The sequence below is a fragment of the Leptopilina heterotoma genome, unplaced genomic scaffold (genome assembly GCF_015476425.1).
Source record: "Leptopilina heterotoma isolate Lh14 unplaced genomic scaffold, ASM1547642v1 Lhet_83, whole genome shotgun sequence".
Classification (NCBI taxonomy): domain Eukaryota; kingdom Metazoa; phylum Arthropoda; class Insecta; order Hymenoptera; family Figitidae; genus Leptopilina; species Leptopilina heterotoma.
Window position 1 is genome coordinate 405,202 of NW_025111188.1, and position 22,312 is coordinate 427,513.

Consider the following 22,312-nt stretch of genomic DNA (forward strand, 5'->3'; position numbering starts at 1 on the left):
TACTTTTTGGATAATAATTAATGGATAATGATTAGATAGATTATTAATGGAGAATAATTAGAGAATATATTTTAGAGAGCTGGGAATATAATCACTGATGTGCTACCATATTAAGGTTCATTTGGCACTTAGGTGGCGTCCTGTTCGTACCAACTGCGTATTACGTACTGCGTACTTCGAGCGGCGAGTACATAGGCCCGTTACCGGTTTAACTGGACGAACTTCACCCCGTAATTCTTTCGGGCCCGTTTTGCCGTGTGACTAGGAGCACAAGCTGCCAGTAGGCAACTGAGCTCGACTCTTGGATCAGCTCTTAGTTAAACTCGGGGCCTTATTCCTTGACTCACTAGAATCCGAAACCGAACTCAACCAACTTGAGCTCGGCATGAAACTGCTGCTGCTGCTGCTGCTGCCGATCTCTTGTCTTCCTCCTCCTCCTCATCTTTCTCCTCTCACCAACGATGACTCCTCGCCGCCACCTATTCCTCTTGCTGTTGATGCTGCTCCACCTCTTCTTTCTTCTTCTTCTTCATTTTCTTCTTTATTTTCTTCTTTATTTTCTTCTTTATTTTCATCTTTATTTTCTTCTTCTTCTTCTTCTTCTTCTTCTTCTCGTTCTTGATCATCATCATCATTTTCCTCTTCGTGGTATACCTTCGATTTCTCACAATTCCCATTGCATGTTCTCACGTCTTCAAAGAGAGAAATACAGGGTTGCCACAGGTCAGGGAAATCAGGGAAAAGTCATGATCGGCAAATGAACGAAACATTTAGCACTAGAAAGATTTCCTTAAATCACTGAATGTAATAAAAATGAAAAATTAAATTAAAATTAAATTAAAATTTAACATCACAGAAAAAACGGTAATCTAATTTTAAGAAGCTCCTACTTAAATGGTGAGCCACGAGCCAGGAATATTTCCTACTTAAATTAAGTGTCCCCACTTAATTTAAGTGGGCCTCTATTTAAATTATTAAATATTTTTGGCTCCTATTTAAGTAGGTGCTTCTTAAAATTAAATTATCGTTTTTTCTGATGTGAATCAGAAACATAATTTTCTTCATAGTTGATTACACGCAGAAAAAACGGTAATCTAATTTTAAGAAGCTCCTACTTAAATAGGAGCCAAGAATATTCTTTACTTAAATTAAGTGACCCCACTTAAATTAAGTGGGAAATATTCTTAATTTCTTACAATAAGAATATCAATCTCATTGTAAGAATATTTCCCACTTAATTTAACTGGGGCCACTTAATTTAAGTAGGGAATATTTTTGGCTCCTATTTAATTAGGAGATTCTTAAAATTAGATTATCGTTTTTTCTGTGTATAAGTTTCTTGATAATTTCAAAATTATTCTAATAAAAATTTTACTTTGAAGGAAAAATAAATAGCTTTCGTTATACATTTGCACGTTCAGAACTTTTGGAACATGAAAAATCAGGAAACAGGGCTCGAACCAGTGAGAGTATTTAAAAATAATAAAATACGGACTTTACGGACCGAAAATGAAAAATTACGAACCAATTATTACTGAAAAAATATAACCATTAAACAGGATGGTCTCGCTGGACCGGAAAACCGGAAAATGACAGTGAATTTTGATTTTGAAAAAAGAAATTTGAATTAGTAAAAATTTGAACTAATTTAGAATGTTAAATTAATATTACTAATATTGATATAAACTAAATTTTAAAAACTTTTCAAATTGAAGTGTCAGAAAAGTTGAATTGCAAAAGATTTTAATTAAAAATTCTAAAGCCCGGGATAAAATCTTTATTTTTTATTATAAGAATATTATTACTGTAACTTCTTCAAAAATAATTTCCATGATTTCAATTAAATTATTATTTTATCAAGAATTTTTAACTAAAATTCTTCTTTTATCAATTATTTTTCAATTTTTGAAAAAGTTCTTTAACAATTTTCAAATACATTTGTTTGCAATATTCAATTTTACGAAATTTGAATTATTCCTAAATGTAAAATTTTAACTGAAATTCATTTTTAAAACAATTTTTATAATATAAAATTCTACTAGAAATAGAATTCAATTATTTAGATAGAAAAATAAATAATTTATTGAATAATTGAATGTTTCTTAAAATTTAATTCTCATAAAGAATTTTATCAACAAATTTTTAAATAATTAAATTCTTTAGACGAATTTTCATAAAATTTTTAAGAAAAATTACATTTTTCGAGAAATTTGACTAAAATTGTATTAAAAATAATTGAAATTCTGCGATGAGTTTTATTATTTATATGAAAATAATTGAATTTCTATAAAAAGAATTTTAGTATTTACGAAAATAAATCATTCTCTGTATGAATTTCATTGTTTATGAAAATAATTGAATTATTGCGAAGAAATTTTTAAAAAATTTGTAAATAATTGAATTTTTGTGAAATTTTTATTATTTTATGAAAATAATTAAATGTTTGCGTAGAATTTTATCGAATTTTCAATAATTTCCATTAAATACTTTTTAAGAAATTTGGTATTTTCGACAAATGTCAATTTTCTTAAAATGGAACTTTTTCAATGGAAAGAAAAACTTTAGTTAAAAAATTTAGAAAGTAATTGAATTTTGGAATTGATTTTAAAAAAAAAAGATTTAGTCTTAATTATTGGAAATAATTAAATTTTAAATGATTTTAAATTTAAATTTTTAAAAGCTTGAATTAGGAATACATTTAATAAAATTTTTTTAAGAAATTGAGTTTCTGGAAAATGTCGATTAAAATTTTAATCTAAATTAAAATTTTAACTACTATTTTTTGAAGATAATTAAATTATTAAAAAAGATCATTGCAAAATTTACAATTTATTTTAAGTATTGAATTGAAATAGTGAAAAATTTGAGTTCGAAGATAATTGGATTCTCAACAATAATCATTTGAAAATTTACGGTTTCTCAAAATTATTATCAATAATTGATATAGTGAAAAATTTTAGATTGAAATTTTGGAAAAGAATTGATTTTTTGAAAAAGTACTTTAGCAATTATTTCAAATAATAGACTTTTAAACGATTTTAAATTCAATTTTTTTAAAATTTTAATTGAAATAATTTTAATTAATATATTTTTAATAAATTTGGTTTCTGGAAAATTTTAGTTTATTTTTTTTCGATGATAATTTAATTCTCAACAATGATCATTTGAAAATTTCTGACACAATTTAGTGAAATTTTATTGAAATAAATTTAATATTTTAAAGTTTATTATTGAAATTCTGTTAAATCGTATTTTTTTTCTAAAACCGTGTTTTTCAATGATTTTAATTGAAAATCTTTAAAAAATCATTGAATTTAAATGTAGCATATATTTTTAAGCTTTTAAAATTTTTAAAAGTTGTCTAAGTTAGAATTTATTCTCTACAGTGTTAAATTGCGAAATTTTCGTCCCTTGTGGAAATTTTTGCCCTTGGGAAAAAAATTATATAGATCGATTTCCGAAATATTTTTGTATAATATTAAATTTCATGTTAGGTAGTTGACCTCATGATTATATGATAATCTGATTATATAACAATGTTATATGAGACACGTACTTCTTCGGTGGTGAAGAAAGTATTATAAAAACTGACAAAAAAGTACCTTACAATGTGGTTTTCAACAACCAATGACCATAAAAATAAGGATAAAGGAGATAAAATAGTTTTTTTTTCTTAAGGAATATTAAACTCTATCGAGGTCATTTTTACCATTTATACTTTCAGAGAATTGGAATTTTAGATCACTATTTTTTTACCTGTATTTCACACCCTTTGAAAAATAAAAAAACCTTAAAATTACAGAATAATTCTGTAATTTTATGTTTTTTTTTTATTTTTCAAAGGGTATGAAATTTACAAGTGCGGAAAAATGTAAGTTAAATTTTTAAGTAGATATCTTAGTTCATTTTATATGCCGCATAAAACAAAATGAAAGGAGAGAATTTTTTTGGGAAAGTAGGCAGCAAAGTTTATTAAAAAAAAAAAAATTGACACCAAGGTAAAAATTTACTGATATTTTTTCAATCTATTGGAAATTTGTTTTCTTTATTTTTGCTTTATCGGAGGAACAAAATTACTAGCATTGATTTTTCGTCTTATCTGAACGTTAAAGAATCACCTGTACACAAACATCTTGATCTGCCATGTAGGTTCTAGGGTATCACACGAAACAAGATAAAAAAGACAGAGTTAGAGAATCGGTGAGATCAAAGAAGAGAGGCCAAACCACATATATATACAGAGTAGTGCAAGGATTCACATTTTAAATTCACGTCTCGTGTTTTTGTTAATATTTATTATTTGGAATCATTCTCAATTTAATATCAAAAATTTTTTCCTTTTTTTCCCTTTATCTGATATAGTAAAGTTTATGATGAAACATACTCAGTTTTACTGATCTTGTATTTTTCTTTCTTTTTTTGCATTTTAAATTCAAAATATTAAATATTATTTTTTAAAGATGTTTAACTTTTTTGGATTGTTCTAATATAGTAAAAGATGTTATTTGTTTTTTAAAAAATCAATCCACATTTATTCAAACGATTAAATTAAATATTATTTTTATTAAAAATTAATTAAATAAATAATTACATGTTATTAAATATGACCTGATTTTAGACAGAATTTTATCTTTTTTCTATCCCTATATTTCTTTATTTAAATTTCAATTGCGATTTGCGAATCTTCGTAAAATTCAATTATTACTTTTGAACAATTTTCAATTAAAATCCGGTTGAAAAAAAATACAAATTTTGGAAAAAAAGAAAGCAGGATTTAAAAGAATTTTCAATAATCGTCTTTAAAATATTAAATTCATTTGAATATAAAATTTTACTAAATTATACGAGAAATTTTCAAAACCAGATCACTTCTGAGAATCCAATTATATCTTCAAAAAATATTCATTACCATTCTCCAGAAAATTAATTTCTTCACAATTTTACAATTCAAATTATTCTTAACTGAAATTTTCGAAAATTCGAACTTAAAATCGTTTAAAATTAAATTATTTCTAATAAATGCAACTGTACTTTTTCTAAAAAACAATTCTAAAATTAAATTATTTTCTTAGGACTTAAAAGAATTTCAATAATCGTCTTTAAATTATTAAATTCATTTTAATATGGAAATTTACTAAATTGAATTAGAAATTTTCAAAAATATCACTTTTGAGAATTAAATTATCTTCAAAAAATATTAATTAACATTCTCTAGAAAATTAATTTCTTAACAATTTTATAATTTAAATTATTTCTAATAATTGAAATTTGAGAGAATTTGATGAGAATTCAATTATCTTCAAAAAAATATTAATTAACAATATACAGAAAAAGTTCATTGAAAATTCAAACTGTTCCCCCTCAAAAAATAAGAATTTTTAAAATAAGTCAAAAAATTTGATTATTTTTAATGCAATTTTGCAAAATTTCAATTAATCAAAATATTTACAATTAAAAATATTTTGAAAATTCAATTATTTTTTAATAATTTCGACTCTACGTTCTCTAAAAATCAATTCTTTTCTAAAATTTCGAACTAAAATTTTTCACTATATCAATTATTGATAATAAATTAATAATTTTGAAAAAGTTCTTTGGAAATTCAATTATTCCTCACAAAAAAAAAAGAAATTTACTTAAAATAAATTAATAAATTGTAAATCTTCAAATGATCATTTTTAAGAATTTGATTATCTTAAAAAAATAGTAATTAAAATTTAAATTAACATTTTTCAGGAAGCAAATTTCTTTAAAAAAAATGGTTACTAAAATTATTCTCAATTCAAATTTTCAAAAATTTGAATTGAAAATCATTTAAAATTTAATTATTTCTCTCATAATTACGACTGTACTTTTACTAAAAATCAATTCTAAAATTTAATTATTTTCTACATTGTTCAACTAAAATTTTTCTTTCTATTAACTATTGGTAACAAATTTTTGAAAAAGTTTCTTCAGAATTCAATTGTTTCCCCCTCCAAAAATTAGATTTTTCAAAATAAGTCTCAAATTTAATTATTTTTAATGCAATTTTGCGAAATTACATATAGAATCAAAAATTTTCAATTGAATATACATATTTTAAAAATTCATCTCATTTTAAGAAAATTGACATTTTTCCAAAAATTTCTTAAGAATTATTTGATGAAAATTATTCAAAATTGAAATGTTTAAAAATTTTAACTTGAAACTAATTGAAATTTAATTATTTCTCAAAGCTGCAAAAGTAACTCTTCTAAAATTTAATTTAATTATTTCTAATAAATGCGACTGTAATTTTTTTTTAAATCAATTCTAAAATTCAATTATTTTCCAAATTTTTTTCAACTAAACTTGAGTTATTTTCCCTCAAAAATAAGATTTTTTAAAATAAAAATATAAATTTAATTATTTTTAATACAATTTTGTGTAATTTCAATTAAACAAAAAATTTCCAATTAAATATATTTTAGAAATTCATCTTATTTTTAAAAAAATTTCCATTTCTCGAAAATACCTAATTTTCTATAAATTCGATTATTAAATTATTAAAAATTTCTTAATTAAAATTATTCAGAATTGAAAGATTGAAACAGTTGAATTTAAAATCATTTAAAAATTCAATTATTTCAAATAATTGTAACTGTACTTTTCTAAAAATAAATTCAAGAAATCTTAATTAATAATTTCCAGAATCCTAATTTCTTAAAAAAAATTTAATTTTAAATTAATCCTAATTCAAATTTTCAAACATTTAAATTTAAAATCGTTTAAAATTTAAAAATTTTGAAATAAAAACTTTTTTTAAAAAATTCATCTCATTTAAAGAAAATATTGACATTTTTCAAAATTCATCATTTCTTAAGAATTATTTCATGAAAATTAATCAAAGTCGAAATATTTAAAATTTTAACTTTTAAAAGTAATTGCAATTTAATTATTTCTAAAAACTGTAACTTTTCTAAAATCTAATTGTTTTCTAGAAATTTAACTAGTAACTAATATCATATATTTAATTAGTTTTTAGCTTCTCTTTAAATCAATTTTTATTAGTAGTTCAGCGAAAGGTTTTCGTAATTCAATTTGTTTAAAGAGAAATTTAATTATTTCTAAAAACTGTAACTTTTCTAAAATTCAATTATTTTCTACAGTTTTAACTAATAACTAATATAATATATTTAATTAGTTTTTAGCTTCTCTTTAAATCAATTTTTATTAATAGTTCAGCGAAAGATCTTTTTAATTCAATTTGTTTAAAGAAAAAATAATAATATTTACTTCGAATTCGTCTAAAAATTAATTTCTTGTTAGAATGAAGAAAAAAAATTCAAGACCACCATGATTCCAGTGCTCATTTCCTTCATTCTCCTCATTTCGTTTATGAGCGAATTTTCATGCCATCTAGGCGGCAATTTAAAGAACCACAATGGCGCGAAATTCAAAAAATGAAAAAATTTAATTAATAAATTATATTGATATTAATATCTATAAAAAATAATTGTGGAAATTTCTCCCTAATGTCTACTCAACTTTTTTTCCTAAGGAATTAAAAACAAAATAAGAAAATAATGAGAGAAGAGAGATGATTAAAAAATTTTTTTCCCGATATTTTTTTTTTGTCTTCAAACAGAAGCTTTAATCGTTAATTTTCGGAATCAACTAAAGCAAACTCTGTTTTGGTTCCGATGAATGACCTCGTGTCTTTCACAACCTCGTTAAGATTGGACGTGACATTCCGAAACTTGTTTTCAGTACGCCAGGTACCGTGGCTGATATTATTACAGGAACTCGTTTCACGGTATCTTTCTTAATAAAACCAAGCTGACTCTCTTTACTCCCGATGAGTAATAATAATTTTGCGACTTTTCCTTTCAAGACCACCCAATATTCTCAATATTATAACTTCTCACCCACACGTGAATTATATTTGCAAAATGAAAAAATAAAGAATATTTATTTCATACTTTCACTCTAAAACGAACAATATATACGAATATTCACTGAATACAGTTTCCAACGAAAAGTCCTTTTTTAATAAAATTAAATTCAAAATTAAAAAAATTTAAAAAATTTTTAAAATTAAAAAAATTAAAAAAATTAAAAAGAATTAAAACGAATTAAAAAAGAAGTAAAAATATAAAAAGAAACACAAAAAATAAAGAAATAAGAAAGGGAAACAAAAAAATAAGTAAACAAGTAAAATAATCAAAACGAAATTAAAAGGGAACAAAAAAAAATGTGAATGTTAGAGAAAAAAAAGAGAAAGTTACTTCCGAATTTAAAAATTTGGTAGTTTGTCAAAATGTGGATAAATAGAATCTATTAGTTATAATTGGGTGTGATTAAATTAGACTGCCTTTTGATTTTTTCTTTTCTCTTTTTTTTTGATATTAGATATATACTACTGGTCCCATATTGTATTTCTTCCAGGTAGTCCCTTAGCTTCTGGCACTTGTCCTTGTTATTATGATCGTTCGAACTGCCCCAAATTATGAGAGAGACCGTCCAGATTCTCGATTGATGAGCTCCCTAATTCGGTTACCCACTTCATTCTGCGAACATAATTTTTTTTTCAAGTTAAATTGCCATACCAAATAGCATTTTACGTTAATCGGCGAGCCTATACTATGGATGATTTAATATGACGCCAATTACTGACATTGCTATTTTCGCATGTCAAATTTTATTAATATTTTTTAAAAGTGTTTTTTAGGGATAGTAAAATTTTTAATTACCTTTTTGTATTCCACTTATAGTATTCAGTTTCAAATTGATTGAAAAAAAATCCATTTAGGCTTTTTATAGTTATATTTAGAGCAATAGGCGGTTTGAAATTTGAAAATAGCCCGACGTAGGATTTTTAGCTGATTTTTGGTTATTGGAGAGTGTAAAAATATCCTGACAAAATGTTTTCAGCTTTATTGAGGCACAATCAATAGAAATCGTATTGATACATTGTTTTTTCCCTGCATTTAGTATCAGAGATTTACAAAATAGCCTGATAAAGTGTTTTTAGCTTTATTTGAAGCCAGTGAATCCAAAAATAGCCTGATAGAATTTTTTTAACTTTCGTTGAGGCCAAAAAATTCAAAAATAACCCGAAAGAGGGGTTTTCCTTTAATAGAGGCCAAAAAATCTAAAAAAAAAGCCTGACCCAGCGTTTTCTACATCATCTCGGCCCAGAGAGTCAAAAAATAACCTGATAAATAGTTTTTAGCTTTATTCGACGCTAGTTAATGCAAAAATAGCCCGATAAAATTTGTTTAGCTTCAATTGAGATCAAAGAACTCAAAAATAAAACCCGATAAAGTATTTTAGCTTTATTAAATGCCAAAGAATCCAAGAAAAGCCCGAACCAGCGTTTTCAACATCATCTCGGCCCAGAGAGTAAAAAAATAACCTGATAAATAGTTTTTAGCTTTATTCGACGCTAGTTAATGCAAAAATAGCCCGATAAAATTTGTTTAGCTTCAATTGAGATCAAAGAACTCAAAAATAAAACCCGATAAAGTATTTTAGCTTTATTAAATGCCAAAGAATCCAAGAAAAGCCCGAACCAGCGTTTTCAACATCATCTCGGCCCAGAGAGTAAAAAAATAACCTGATAAATAGTTTTTAGCTTTATTCGACGCTAGTTAATGCAAAAATAGCCCGATAAAATTTGTTTAGCTTCAATTGAGATCAAAGAACTCAAAAATAAAACCCGATAAAGTATTTTAGCTTTATTAAATGCCAAAGAATCCAAGAAAAGCCCGAACCAGCGTTTTCAACATCATCTCGGCCCAGAGAGTAAAAAAATAACCTGATAAATAGTTTTTAGCTTTATTCGACGCTAGTTAATGCAAAAATAGCCCGATAAAATTTTTTTAGCTTCAATTGAGATCAAAGAACTCAAAAATAAAACCCGATAAAGTATTTTAGCTTTATTAAATGCCAAAGAATCCAAGAAAAGCCCGAACCAGCGTTTTCAACATCATCTCGGCCCAGAGAGTAAAAAAATAACCTGATAAATAGTTTTTAGCTTTATTCGACGCTAGTTAATGCAAAAATAGCCCGATAAAATTTTTTTAGCTTCAATTGAGATCAAAGAACTCAAAAATAAAACCCGATAAAGTATTTTAGCTTTATTAAATGCCAAAGAATCCAAGAAAAGCCCGAACCAGCGTTTTCAACATCATCTCGGCCCAGAGAGTAAAAAAATAACCTGATAAATAGTTTTTAGCTTTATTCGACGCTAGTTAATGCAAAAATAGCCCGATAAAATTTGTTTAGCTTCAATTGAGATCAAAGAACTCAAAAATAAAACCCGATAAAGTATTTTAGCTTTATTAAATGCCAAAGAATCCAAGAAAAGCCCGAACCAGCGTTTTCAACATCATCTAGACCCAAGAGTCAAAAAAATAATGTGATAAAGTGTTTTCAGCTTTATTTGACACCAGTGAATCCAAAAATAGCCCGATAAAAAGTTTTTATCTTCAATTGGGGCAAAAAAATCCAAAAATAACCCGACCTTGCGTTTTCAACATTTCCTAGACCCAGAGAGTCAAAAAATAACACGACAAAGTGTTTTTAGCTTCATTAAGGCACAATAAATAAAAATCGGGATGATAACTTGTTTTTTGCTGTATTTAGAACTAGAGAATCAAAAAATAGATCGATATTAAAGTGTTTTTAGTCTAATATAACGTTTTTTATTGATTTTAATATCAGAGAGTCCAAAAATAACCCGATCCAGTGTTTCTAGGCCTAAGCAGTCCAAAAATAGCACAATGTAGCATCTTTAGCTTCCAAAGAGCCAATGGAGAACGAAAATAGCCTGACACATAATTTTTATCATCATTTGTGCTGAAGGAGCCAAACAATAAAATCTAGTACATCATTTACGGCTTATTTTAGGATCTGAGAGTAAAAAAAATATCCTAACACGGCGTTTTCACTACGTTTTTAGATTTATTTGGAACCAAGAAATCTAAAAACAGCACGACTCAGTGTTTTCAGCTTTTTCTAGGCCCAGGAAGTAAAAAAATAGCACAACTTAGTTTTTTAAGATTTATTTAGGCCAAAAGTAAACAGACAAAGAGTTTTTTTTAGTTTATATAATCCTAAAATCTTTAAAAGAATATCAATCAAATCGTTTTTATAGTTATATTTTGTATCAGAGAATAACAAAATAGCCTGATACTGCGGATTTAGCTTTATTTAGGAGCAAGGAGTCCAAAAATAGCCTGACTCGGCCTTTTTAACTTTTTCTAGGCCTAGGAAATTCAAAAATAGCCTGATACTGTGTTTTTAGATTTATTTTGGCCGAGAGAGTCCAAAGGTACCCGCTCGAACTTTTTGAGACAAAATAATTAATGTTTTCATCAAATTTTTTAGGCTTGGAGAATTCACAAATAGCCTGACAGTGTTTTAAACTCTGCCTAAGTAAGCTCAGGATGACCAAAAAATTGGATACAGCATTTTAAGTTTTATTTGGGTAAAAGGAATAAAAACATAAACCTGACCTAGCGTTTTTAGCTTTTTTAGGGCCATGAAGTCCAAAAATAGCCCGACCCTGTGTCCTCTGCTTATTCTAGGCCCAGGCAGTTCTAAAATAGCCCGATGCTGCACTTTTATCTTTATTAGGATAAATAGAGTAAAAAAATAATCCGATTGAGCTTTCTTTGTTTCATTAGGATCCATTAAAGCCCAAAAATAGCCCGATAAATCACTTTTAGCTTCCTTACGGTCCATGAAGTCGAAAAATAGCCCGATACGGTTTTTTTAGTTTCCTTAGGATCCATTAAAGTCCAAAAACAGCACGACCTAGTGTTTTAAGCTTTTTCTAGGCCCAGGAAGTCCAAAAATAACCCAATACAGAACTTTTACCTTCATCAGGATCCATGGTGTCTACAAATAGCCTGATACAAGTTTTTAAAGTTTTTTTTTGGATCCAGAGAGTCGAAAAATAACCCGACCCAGCGTTTTCAGTTTGTTCCTGACCCAGGGAGTCTTAAAATAGCCTGACACAGCACTATTAGCTTCATTAGAAGTGATAGAGACGAAAAATAGCCCGATGCAGCTTTTTAGTCTCATTAGGATCCATGAAGTCCAAAAATAGCCTGACCTAGTTTTTTATGCTTTCTCTAGATCCAGGGAGTCCGAAAATAGCACGATAAAACTTTTTTGGCTTTATTACAGACAATAGAGTCCAAAAATAGCCCGATAAAGCTTTTTTTGGCTTCATTACAGACAATGGAGTCCAAAAATATCCCGATACATCATTTGTAATTATATTTTTGTCCTGAAAATTCAGAAATAGTGTGTAATTTATTAACTACAATTTTTTTGTTGAACACAGATAATCTTATGCTTATTTTGATCTGAAATTAAATGTAAAAAATTGTCATTTTTTTTTAATTAATTTAATGAAAAAAGGGAATAAATTCCGCATATTTTATTTTTAACGAATCTTGATTTATTTCAACGAGTTTTATCAGAAAATTTTCTCCTAGGCGTGACTTTCTTTTTTCACTACTATTTTTTTTCATTTTTGCAAAAACATTTAATGGAAAAAGCATCGAAAAATCAACTACATACACTAAGATTTTTTTTTAACCCTCACAACAAATATTTTATCAGAAAAATTCGTGTTTATTATTATAATGGAAAAGAGATTTTTTTTTCTTTTTATTTTGTTTCATCGACGATCTCTGTGCAAATTTAATAATATTTCTATAATTATAAAGTAACTTTTCTACATTGCTTATTTTATATGCATGGATGTGTTCCTGTGTATATACAATTTTACACTTGGAGCATTTTTAAAAAAGGATTTAAAAAAAAAAAGAAATGTTAATTATAAATATTCTTTCTTTTTGGAGTGTAATCATTCGGTCTTTGTTTATAAACCATGGGGGTATTTCTCTTTTTTTTAACTTTCTACATGAGTAAAATTTTATCAAGAGAAATCCTAAATATTTGAAATAATAGAAACAAAACTACAATCGCTACTCCAAAAAATCTCGATTAACAATCCTGTAAAATTTTCTCTTTTTACTTTTAATTCCACTTTATTTTATTTATTATTTTTGTAAATTTTCATTTCATACAAATTTCTTTTTTTTTGAACATATAATGAATAATTTTTAACTTTTTTCTTTCTTTTTTTTTTACTGAAGAACTAAACCAATTTTTTCTGGTTCTATGCTTGGACAACGCCAATTGTACAGATAATACTGCAAGTTACCATCGCCTATTCCAAATTTCAAAGGCTCCAGAAACTCCTTGTTGTCCATTAAATTAAGAGCATTGAAAACGTCGAATCCAAGCTGGAAAAATTGTTTCTTATTATTAAACATTAAAAATATAATAATAAAATAGAAAATTATTTTAAAAAAGAAGAAAATTGTTTTTTAAAAAAAATAAAATTGTTTTAGTTTGTAAAAAATAGTTTCCTCTTGGAAAAAAGAGATTATTTAATAAATCAGAAAGGACATTAATTTAAACTTACATTACGAGCTGAGATTAATGCATCGGTCATTAGATCCACCCAGGGAGTAACTGTAGAAACATTGTAAAAACTATACGCAGCTACCAAAGTTTTGTGAGTCTGATGATGCATCACAGAACTCGGTAGAGTATAATAACTAACCATATCTGTAATCTTGTTATCATTTTCTACCACAAAACTGTTAATGATGCCATTTTGCGGTAGGAACCAGTGTCGGAATTCATCTTCACTAAACATTGGTGCTAAATCGAATTTTTTTAGATACTGAAAAAAGCAAAAGTTCAAAAATTACATTTTTAATTTCCTTAAGAAAGAAGTAAATAAAAATATTTACTTACACTAAAAAAAATTTAACTCATTCAAATAACGAATTACTTGTATACTATTCATATTTGCTTCAAATACTGAAATTATTTGTTCAAATACAATTTAATTAACTTAAATAAAAATTATTAAAATTTATTAAAAATGACATATTTTAATTGATCCTTAATATATAATATTCTATGACTTCTTTTTTCACTGATTCTAAAGTCAATTAATTGCTTATTAAATATAATTTATTGAAAATTATTATTAAAAAAAAAATTAAAAATTATTTAATTCAAGTACCTAAATATTTATTTTTGTTAATAATCAAGTAATCGGTTAATTGAATAAAATAAATTTTTTATTTCAGTGTAACACTCTCTAAATCTGATTTGGTAAAATTCTACCAACAAATATTAAAATTTTACTAATTGTTATTAATTTTCAAAAAAGACTTTTCCCATTTTTTAAATACTGAAATATTTCTCTGATCTCAAATTGACTTTAAGGAGCAAAAACTCTAAAAAAGCAATTATTTTTAATCAATTTTCGAATGTTCTTCGAGAATTCAATTATCTAAATACAAAAATTAAATTTTTTATAATATATTAATATCATTTTTAGAAGCTAAGTTTCATTAATTTATATTTTTATATTTACACTTGAATATTTTTCATTAAAATTCTTGAGAATTCAATTATTTTCAAAATTTGCAATTAAAACTCCTCAAAAGTTGATTTTTTTTCAAAATTGTAATAAAAAATATATATATTTGACTCAGAGCCAACTAGACTTTATTTGTTTCAAATAAAATCTATTTGGTTTAAATAAAATTTTATTTTGCTCAAATACAAGTTTTATTTATGTCGAATAAAACTTTTATTTAAAACAAATAAATAATATTGTTATCTCTGAGTCATATAACTGTTTTATCGACTATTAATACAACAGCTCTACTAATTTTTAGTAAAATTCTACTAAAAATTAGTAAAAAATTCACTAATTGATAGTAAAATTATTATTAAATCATTTGGTGTGCGATTTTTCATCATTTCATTAGTAACTTTCTTCTAATTCAGATTTAGAGAGTATTAATTTTATTATAATAATTATTTTAATAATAATATTAATTGATATTATTATTATTTTTCGAGCACAGTTGAAATATTTGGTAAAAATTTTTTGAAACTTACGTCGAATAGAATTTTATGAGCTTGAGGAACATCGGTGGGAACTAGTTTTCTAAATCCTGGAACTTTCGTATTCTCCGGCAGTTTATACAATTTTAGAGTCCTCTGCATCGTCATATTACGCGAGAGATGCGAGAATTTAATCTCAATAAGTTTCTTTGGATTAAGAGAGCGATGCCAATACCTAAAAGATATTACAATTTTTTTTTTTTTTTTAAAGAAATTTTAAATCGAATTTAAAATGTAAAATTAAAAAAAAATTATTATTCATAATAGAAAATAAGAAAGTTTCGAAAAAATTGAAAAAAAATTACCTGCAAGTGGCAATGGGCTTTGGCAGTACAACTCCAGCGGTGTAAACTGCTTGGAAGATCCCTTGAAGATTTACTCTCCTGGTGATTTCTCGAATTAAAACCGGAGCCATTCTTTTCGATCTTAATTTCTTATGAACACAGAGGAAGTTGATTTCGACCATTTTTTGAACACTGGAAAAATAATTTGCATTTTTGTTCAAGAAAATTGTTATTTTTTTGAATCAAGAATTAAGAAAAAATGTTTTTTTATTCAAAAATAGTTGTTTTCTTCGAAAATAATTATTTTTATTTCAGAAATCTATATTTATTGATCTACTTTTAATTAAATCTCAAAAAAGTTGTTTTTTCTAAACAATAATTGTTTTTTTTTCTCCAAAAATATAGTTATACTTTAATGAAAAAAAAATAAGGCAAAATTGATAGTAAACCTTTCGTAAACACGTAAATTGGCAGGAATTGCAGAAATAAATCCTACAAGTCGTGAATTTCTGGTTACACGAACGCCACAGTGCCATTCTTTACTCCAACCTGGTGGTTGTAATGCCCTTAAAAACAAAAAATAATTTCGTTAACAATAAGGAAAAAAATTTACAATTTGCTTTTTTATTTGATAAAAAAAATTTTTTTTTTACAAAATTAATAAAATTTACCATTTTAAGAAGTCTGGTGGATAGTCGAACCTAAACATTGCATCGTCATCTTCGACATAATTTTCCGATAGTAATGAATATAATTCTGCCAAAACTAATGGATCATCGAGATTTAGCGTATCCCAATGAAAACCCGCTGGAAGAGAATAAGGTTCCGCTCTAATGCTTGTTCTATCAGCTTCAATTGCTTCATTGCACACAATTTTTTCATCTGTAATTTAACAATTTCGTCGATTTAGCAATTTTAATATTGTTAATAAAATATTATTTTATTGTTTACAAAAAAAAATATATTTATATATTTGACTCAGAATCTACTATACTTTTTATCATTGTTTCAAATAAATTTTATTTGGTTCAAAGAATATTTTATTTGTGTTGAATAAATTTTTTATTTAAGACACATAAATTTTCCTTATTCAAAAATAATACCTTTATTTCTACCAAAAAAAACTTTTAATTTAAACAAATAAAATATATTTGAAACAAACCAAATTTATATGAACTGAAAAACATTTATTTGCATCAAATAAAACTTTTATTTGAAACAAATAAAATATATTTGGAACAAATCAAAATAACTTGAAAGTAAAACTTTTATTTAAACAAATAAAATTTATTTACACCAAATAAAGTTTTATTTGAAACAAATCAAATTTATTTCTACCGTTACAAATTTTTTTTAACCAATTAAAAATTATTTTAATCAAATAAAATTTATTTATAAACCAACTAATAATAATTCTTTGAACCAAATAAAATTTATTAATTTGGTTCAAATAATTTAGTCATTGAAAAAAATGTATTTAATTCGAATAACGGATTAATTGTCTATTATCAATATTTACTTGAATATAATAATTTTTATTTGACTTAATCAAATGGTATTTGTTTTAAATAAAATTTATTTGAATTTGTTTTCCATTTGAATAAAAATTATTTAATCAAAGTAAACATTTATTTGCTAAAAGCCAAGTAATCTGTTATTTGAATCAAATAAAAATTATTAGATTCAAGTAAATATTTATTTGCTAAAAGGCAAGTAATCTGAATAACCAAATAAAATTTATTTGAACAAAATAAAATTTTTGTTGAACCAAGTAAAATTTATTTGACCCAAATAAAATTTTTTATGAACCAAATAAACAGTCTAGTTGGCTCTGAATCAAACATTTATTTTTTTCTGGGTATAAAGTTTAATTTTCAAGATAAAGCAAATAATGATTTTTTTTACCCATTTTAGGTACAGGTTGTGTGCTCCAAAATTGATAAGACTTTTGCAGTGCTTCTTCTTGAGTTTTCGCCGGTTTTTGTTGAAGATTAAGAGCGTCCATTGCCAACTGAATATCTTTAATCGAAACATTACAGTTGCCTGGAATCACTATCTCTTCTCGACTTCCGGATTCATGATCATCGCCAACAGATTTTGTCTGATTTTTCTTCTTGCGATTGCGCTTCTTCGCACTATATTTTTATCGAAATAAATTAACATACATTAAAGTAAATAGCACACCATATATTAAAGTAAGTAAAACACACCATGTATTAAAGTAAGTAACATAACATATTAAAATAACCATCATAAAATATTTCTTAAAAAAATATTAAAGAAAATTGAAGTAATGCTCTACTTCAATCATCTTTACCTAAAAAATTAAATATTTAAAGATATTAAAGTCAACTAAAGTATGTTCTTTAATTTTACAGAAATCATTAATTTTTACGGAAATTAAAGAAAAAGAAAAAGCACTCTTGTAAAATTAAAGAAAAAAATTCATTTAACACAAGAAATTAATTTTGAACACCAAAACCAGAATCTTCATTAGTTACTTGACTGTCTAAAAACGACTTTGCTTCGAAACCTGCTTGTTCTAATTTAACATATTTTCCAGTGTCTAGAAGTGTATTATCATCAAACCGAAAGCAATCGAAGAGTTTTCCTTCAAAACCAAAATTTTTGTTTGCAAATAAATCTACTCTTTATTTTTCTATACTAATCTGATATTTTCGACTAATGAATAAATGAAAGTAATGAATATAATGAATATAATGAATAAAAAGAATGTACTTTCAAGTAATGAATATTTTATATTCATAAGTGAAAAATAACACATCATTGTTTATAGCTTAGTGTAAAATTTCGAAAAATACCCTCAACGAGAATATCGTGTTTGTAATAATCAATAACAGCTTCATTAACACCAACTTGTAAAAATTGGTACAAGCATATGAGAGTGCAGAGAATGTGGTGATGTATTGATATAGGTATTAAAGTTAATTCAGCTCACAGGGAATATGTATAGAGAGTGAGTGAGTGAGTGAGAGAGAGAGAGAGAGAAAGACCAATGAAGTGTTCATGTCTAGTATAACTAGTGTGCCGGTGTGGATACATGAAAACAACTTCACTATAGCTTCAATGTGTAATAATTGAAAATAAAAATCTTAATAATAAATGATTTTAGAAATATAAATTGTTTCACTTACCTCGCTGATGTTCCATATTTATCCTCATTTTCGTCTTTTTTAATTTCTCGATCCAAGACTTGATTCTCTTCCTCCATTTTAATATAGATTTTACTGAAGCGCATGTGCAATTTCCAGTGACATCTGGTATTCCTTTGGAATATTAGTTGATAATTCTTCGTATGGTAAAAAATGTTCTTTATTTTTGAAGCACTTGTATTTTTTCTTATTTTTTATTTACTTTTATTTTTTTTTAATTTTTTATTAGTAGATGACTAAAAATTCACCAATGGTAGATTTTTAACTGAAAAATAGTTTTGAAGAAAGGTTCTGTAATTACCATCTGGAAACTACTTATTCGAGTGTTGATAAGGTAGACCGCTAAGTTATCAATACTTGACTAAGTAGTTTGTGGATGGTAACAATCTGAAATTAACAACTGATGGTAAGTTTAAATTTACCGCCTTTATTTATTATTCCGCGTTTTTCTTTTTCTTCTCAAATTTCGATCTTTTTGCCCTTTGCCTAAAATTCTATTTACAATTTGACTTGTCTGACATTTTTATCTAATAAAATTTTTTATTTACTAAAAAAATCCAACTTTTTAAACACTTTTTGTCTATTTATTTATTTATTGTTGTTTATTTTTTATTGTTGTATCATTTATCATTTGATTTACAATTGTTCTCATTTTTCATTTTTTATGTTTATTTTCATTTATATTTTATTTCATTTTCTATATTTTTTCTATTTTATTTCATACTTAAATAATTTATATTTATTTAAACTAAATAAAATTTCTTTGCAATAAATAAATTTTTTTTATTTGAAAAAAACGATTATTTTAAACAAATCAATTATACAAATCAAATTTACTTGAAACAAATAAAATTTATTTCAACCGAATAAAATTTATTTAATGTAAACTAAATAATGTTTATTTGAACCAAATAAAGCTTTTTTTATTTGAAAGGAAAACTTCTATTTTAAACAAATAAAATTTATTTGAACCGAATATAATTTATTTGCACCAAATAAAACTTTTATTTAAAACAAATTACATTTATTTGAACCAAATAAAATTTATTTGAACCGAATATAATTTGTTCTTTAAACTAAATAAAAATTTATTTAAACTAAATACATTTATTTGAACTAAATAAAATTTATTTGAACCGAATAAAATTTGTGTTTTAAACTAAATAAAAATTTATTTAAACTAAATAAAATTTATTTGCACCAAATAAAACTATTATTAAAAACAAATTAAAATTTGCATCAAATAAAACTTTTATTTGAACCTAATAAAATTTTTTTAAAACTAAATAAAATATATTTGAAATTAAAACTTTTATTTAAACAAATAAAATTTCTTTGTAACAAATAAATTTTTTTTTTTAAAGAAAATAAAAAACGCAGAATAATAAATAATTAAAGGCGAAATTAGAATAGTTAATAAACAAATAAAGTAAGTAAAATAAAAAATAAAAAAAAACAAAGATTTAACAAAAAAATTATATAAAAACAATAAAATTTTGTAAAAATACAAAAAGTACACCGTCCAATGGGGCAATTAGTAACATTGGGGTAATATGGTAATGAATAAATGTCTGATTCACAAAAATCAGACAACAAAAACGTCGATAATAAACATCTTGAATTAAAATTTTAAGTCCTGTTACTTATTACCCCACTTTTGTCAAATTGCCCCATTTGGTGGTAAAAAATATAAAAAAAAATTATATAAAAATGCAAAAGGTATATAAAAATACAAAAAAGTGTAGGAAAATATAAAAAGTATATAAAAATACAAAAAAGTGTAAGAAAATATAAAAAGTATATAAAAATACAAAAAGTGTAAAAAAATACCAAAAAAGTATTTAAAAAATACAAAAAGTGTAAAAAAAATAAAAAAAAGTATAAAAAAATACAAAAAGTGTATAAAAAAACAAACAAAGTTTTAAAAAAACACAAAAAGTATGTAAAGATACAAAAAAAGTATAAAAAAATACAAAAAGTATATAAAAATACAAAAAAAAACTATTAAAAATTACCAAAAGTGTATAAATTAAAAATACAAAAAAAGTATTAAAAAATACAAATAGTATTATAAAATTAAAAACAAAGTTTAAAAAAATACAAAAAGTGTATAAAAATACAAACAAAGTATAAAAAAATACAAAAAGTGTATAAAAATACAAACAAAGTATTAAAAAATAGAAAAAGTATAAAAAAATACAAAAAGTATAAAAAAAATATAAAAAGTATATGAAAATACAAAAAAAGTATAAAAAAATATAAAAATTATATAAAAATACATAAAGTATGTAAAAATATTGCAAAAAACAATATAAAAACAAAAAAAATATATTTATATAAAAAATAAATGATACTTATAATATTTTTTAAAAAATAAAAAAGAAAAGATTCTATAGAGAAAAATGGGAATGATAAGAATATGACAAGTATAATTTTCACTTTATTTCATTTACCAACAGTGTTTAGCATTTCACTGAAACAGTGTATAGTTTTCTATGTCATAATATACCTATGTCATAATAATAATCGTAATATAGCAATATAATAGTAGTTTGTAGTAGGCGAGTCAGTAGGTATAATATGTAAATAGCTTTTATGTACGCATCATTTTGGTTTATCGATAATTTAAATCTTGCATGGTAATTGTTAATCTAAAATTTCACGAGTCAATATATTAACATTTTTTCCCATATTTTTGTTTTGTTTTGTTTTGTTATTTATTTTTTTATTCGGCGCACTTCAAATCATTCCCTGGGTGTATAATTTATATCCTTATACAATATGTTTTTTTCTTTTATTCTCAATTTACAACATGATTTATTTTTCATCATTATACCTGTATACAAATGCAGAAATTGGAAATTTGTCCTATCGTTTATTAATTGATTTTTCGTACTTTGCATTTTGTTATTTCAAATTTACATCTTTTTTTTTTCTTGTTTGCAAATATATGAAATACACGAATATCGAGCTTTTGAAAAATGATTCTTTTTTAAATTATAATTTTTATAATAATAATAATTTTTTAATTTTCATAATTATAATTATAATTTTTTTAATTTTTATAATTATAATTATAATTTTTTTTAATTATTGTAATAATTAATTATTAAACTATTAAACTATTTTAAACTCGATATTCGGGTATTTAATGCTGTATTAGTCATTTTTTTTATACACGTACAAATTATATATTTATATTATTATAAGAAAAGACATTTCTTTTCAAATCACATTTTTCTCTAAACAATTTATATTTTAACAAGGCAATTACATAGCAACTATTACAATAATTTTCTATTTAATGAGAAGAAAAAACAATTCCTTGTTCATTTGACATTTTTAATGTCAAACAATTGCGCACGCTGACCAATTCATTGTATATATATAAAATTCTATCATTCATGTAACATTCAAGAAAATTTAAAAAATAGCAAGTAAATTTCTTTTTTTCTGGTAATTTTATATCAATTTCTTATTATTATTGGGAAGTATTTGAATAATTTTTTTAAATTTGGAAATATTCCAAATTAAAATTCTTTTTTTTATTAGCACACAACACCTGAAGTTCCAGTAATATTAATTAATAACCCTGATTCTTTTTTTTAATTTTTTTCTTTCTTTTCAATGTTTTTAGGCCATTTTTGCACAAATATTGTTGTATGTTCAGGTGCTGTGTATATTTTATTTGTAATTTATATAAATAAATTGCAGTATTTTTATAAATTATTTTGAAAAAATAATATAAATTATTTTTATAAATTATATAAATGATATAAATCATTTTTATGAATTATATAAATTATATAAATTAATTTTATAAATTTTTACAAAATTAAATAAATGAATTAGAATTATAATTAAACATACGGAAAA

General features: G+C 24.3%; 1 protein-coding gene across 1 annotated transcript; it reads right to left on the bottom strand.

Moving 5' to 3' along the window:
• Positions 1-12,498: 12,498 nt before the first annotated feature.
• LOC122511490 (glycylpeptide N-tetradecanoyltransferase 2) lies at positions 12,499-18,575 on the bottom strand. Its single transcript, XM_043626757.1, has 8 exons — positions 18,419-18,575; positions 17,169-17,398; positions 15,935-16,145; positions 15,713-15,829; positions 15,285-15,455; positions 14,974-15,154; positions 13,472-13,735; positions 12,499-13,289 (listed from the first exon to the last, which is right to left on the bottom strand). Exons 1-8 carry the CDS (start codon positions 18,520-18,522, stop codon positions 13,131-13,133), a joined length of 1,437 nt encoding a protein of 478 aa, XP_043482692.1. The 5' UTR covers positions 18,523-18,575; the 3' UTR covers positions 12,499-13,130.
• Positions 18,576-22,312: the final 3,737 nt, after the last annotated feature.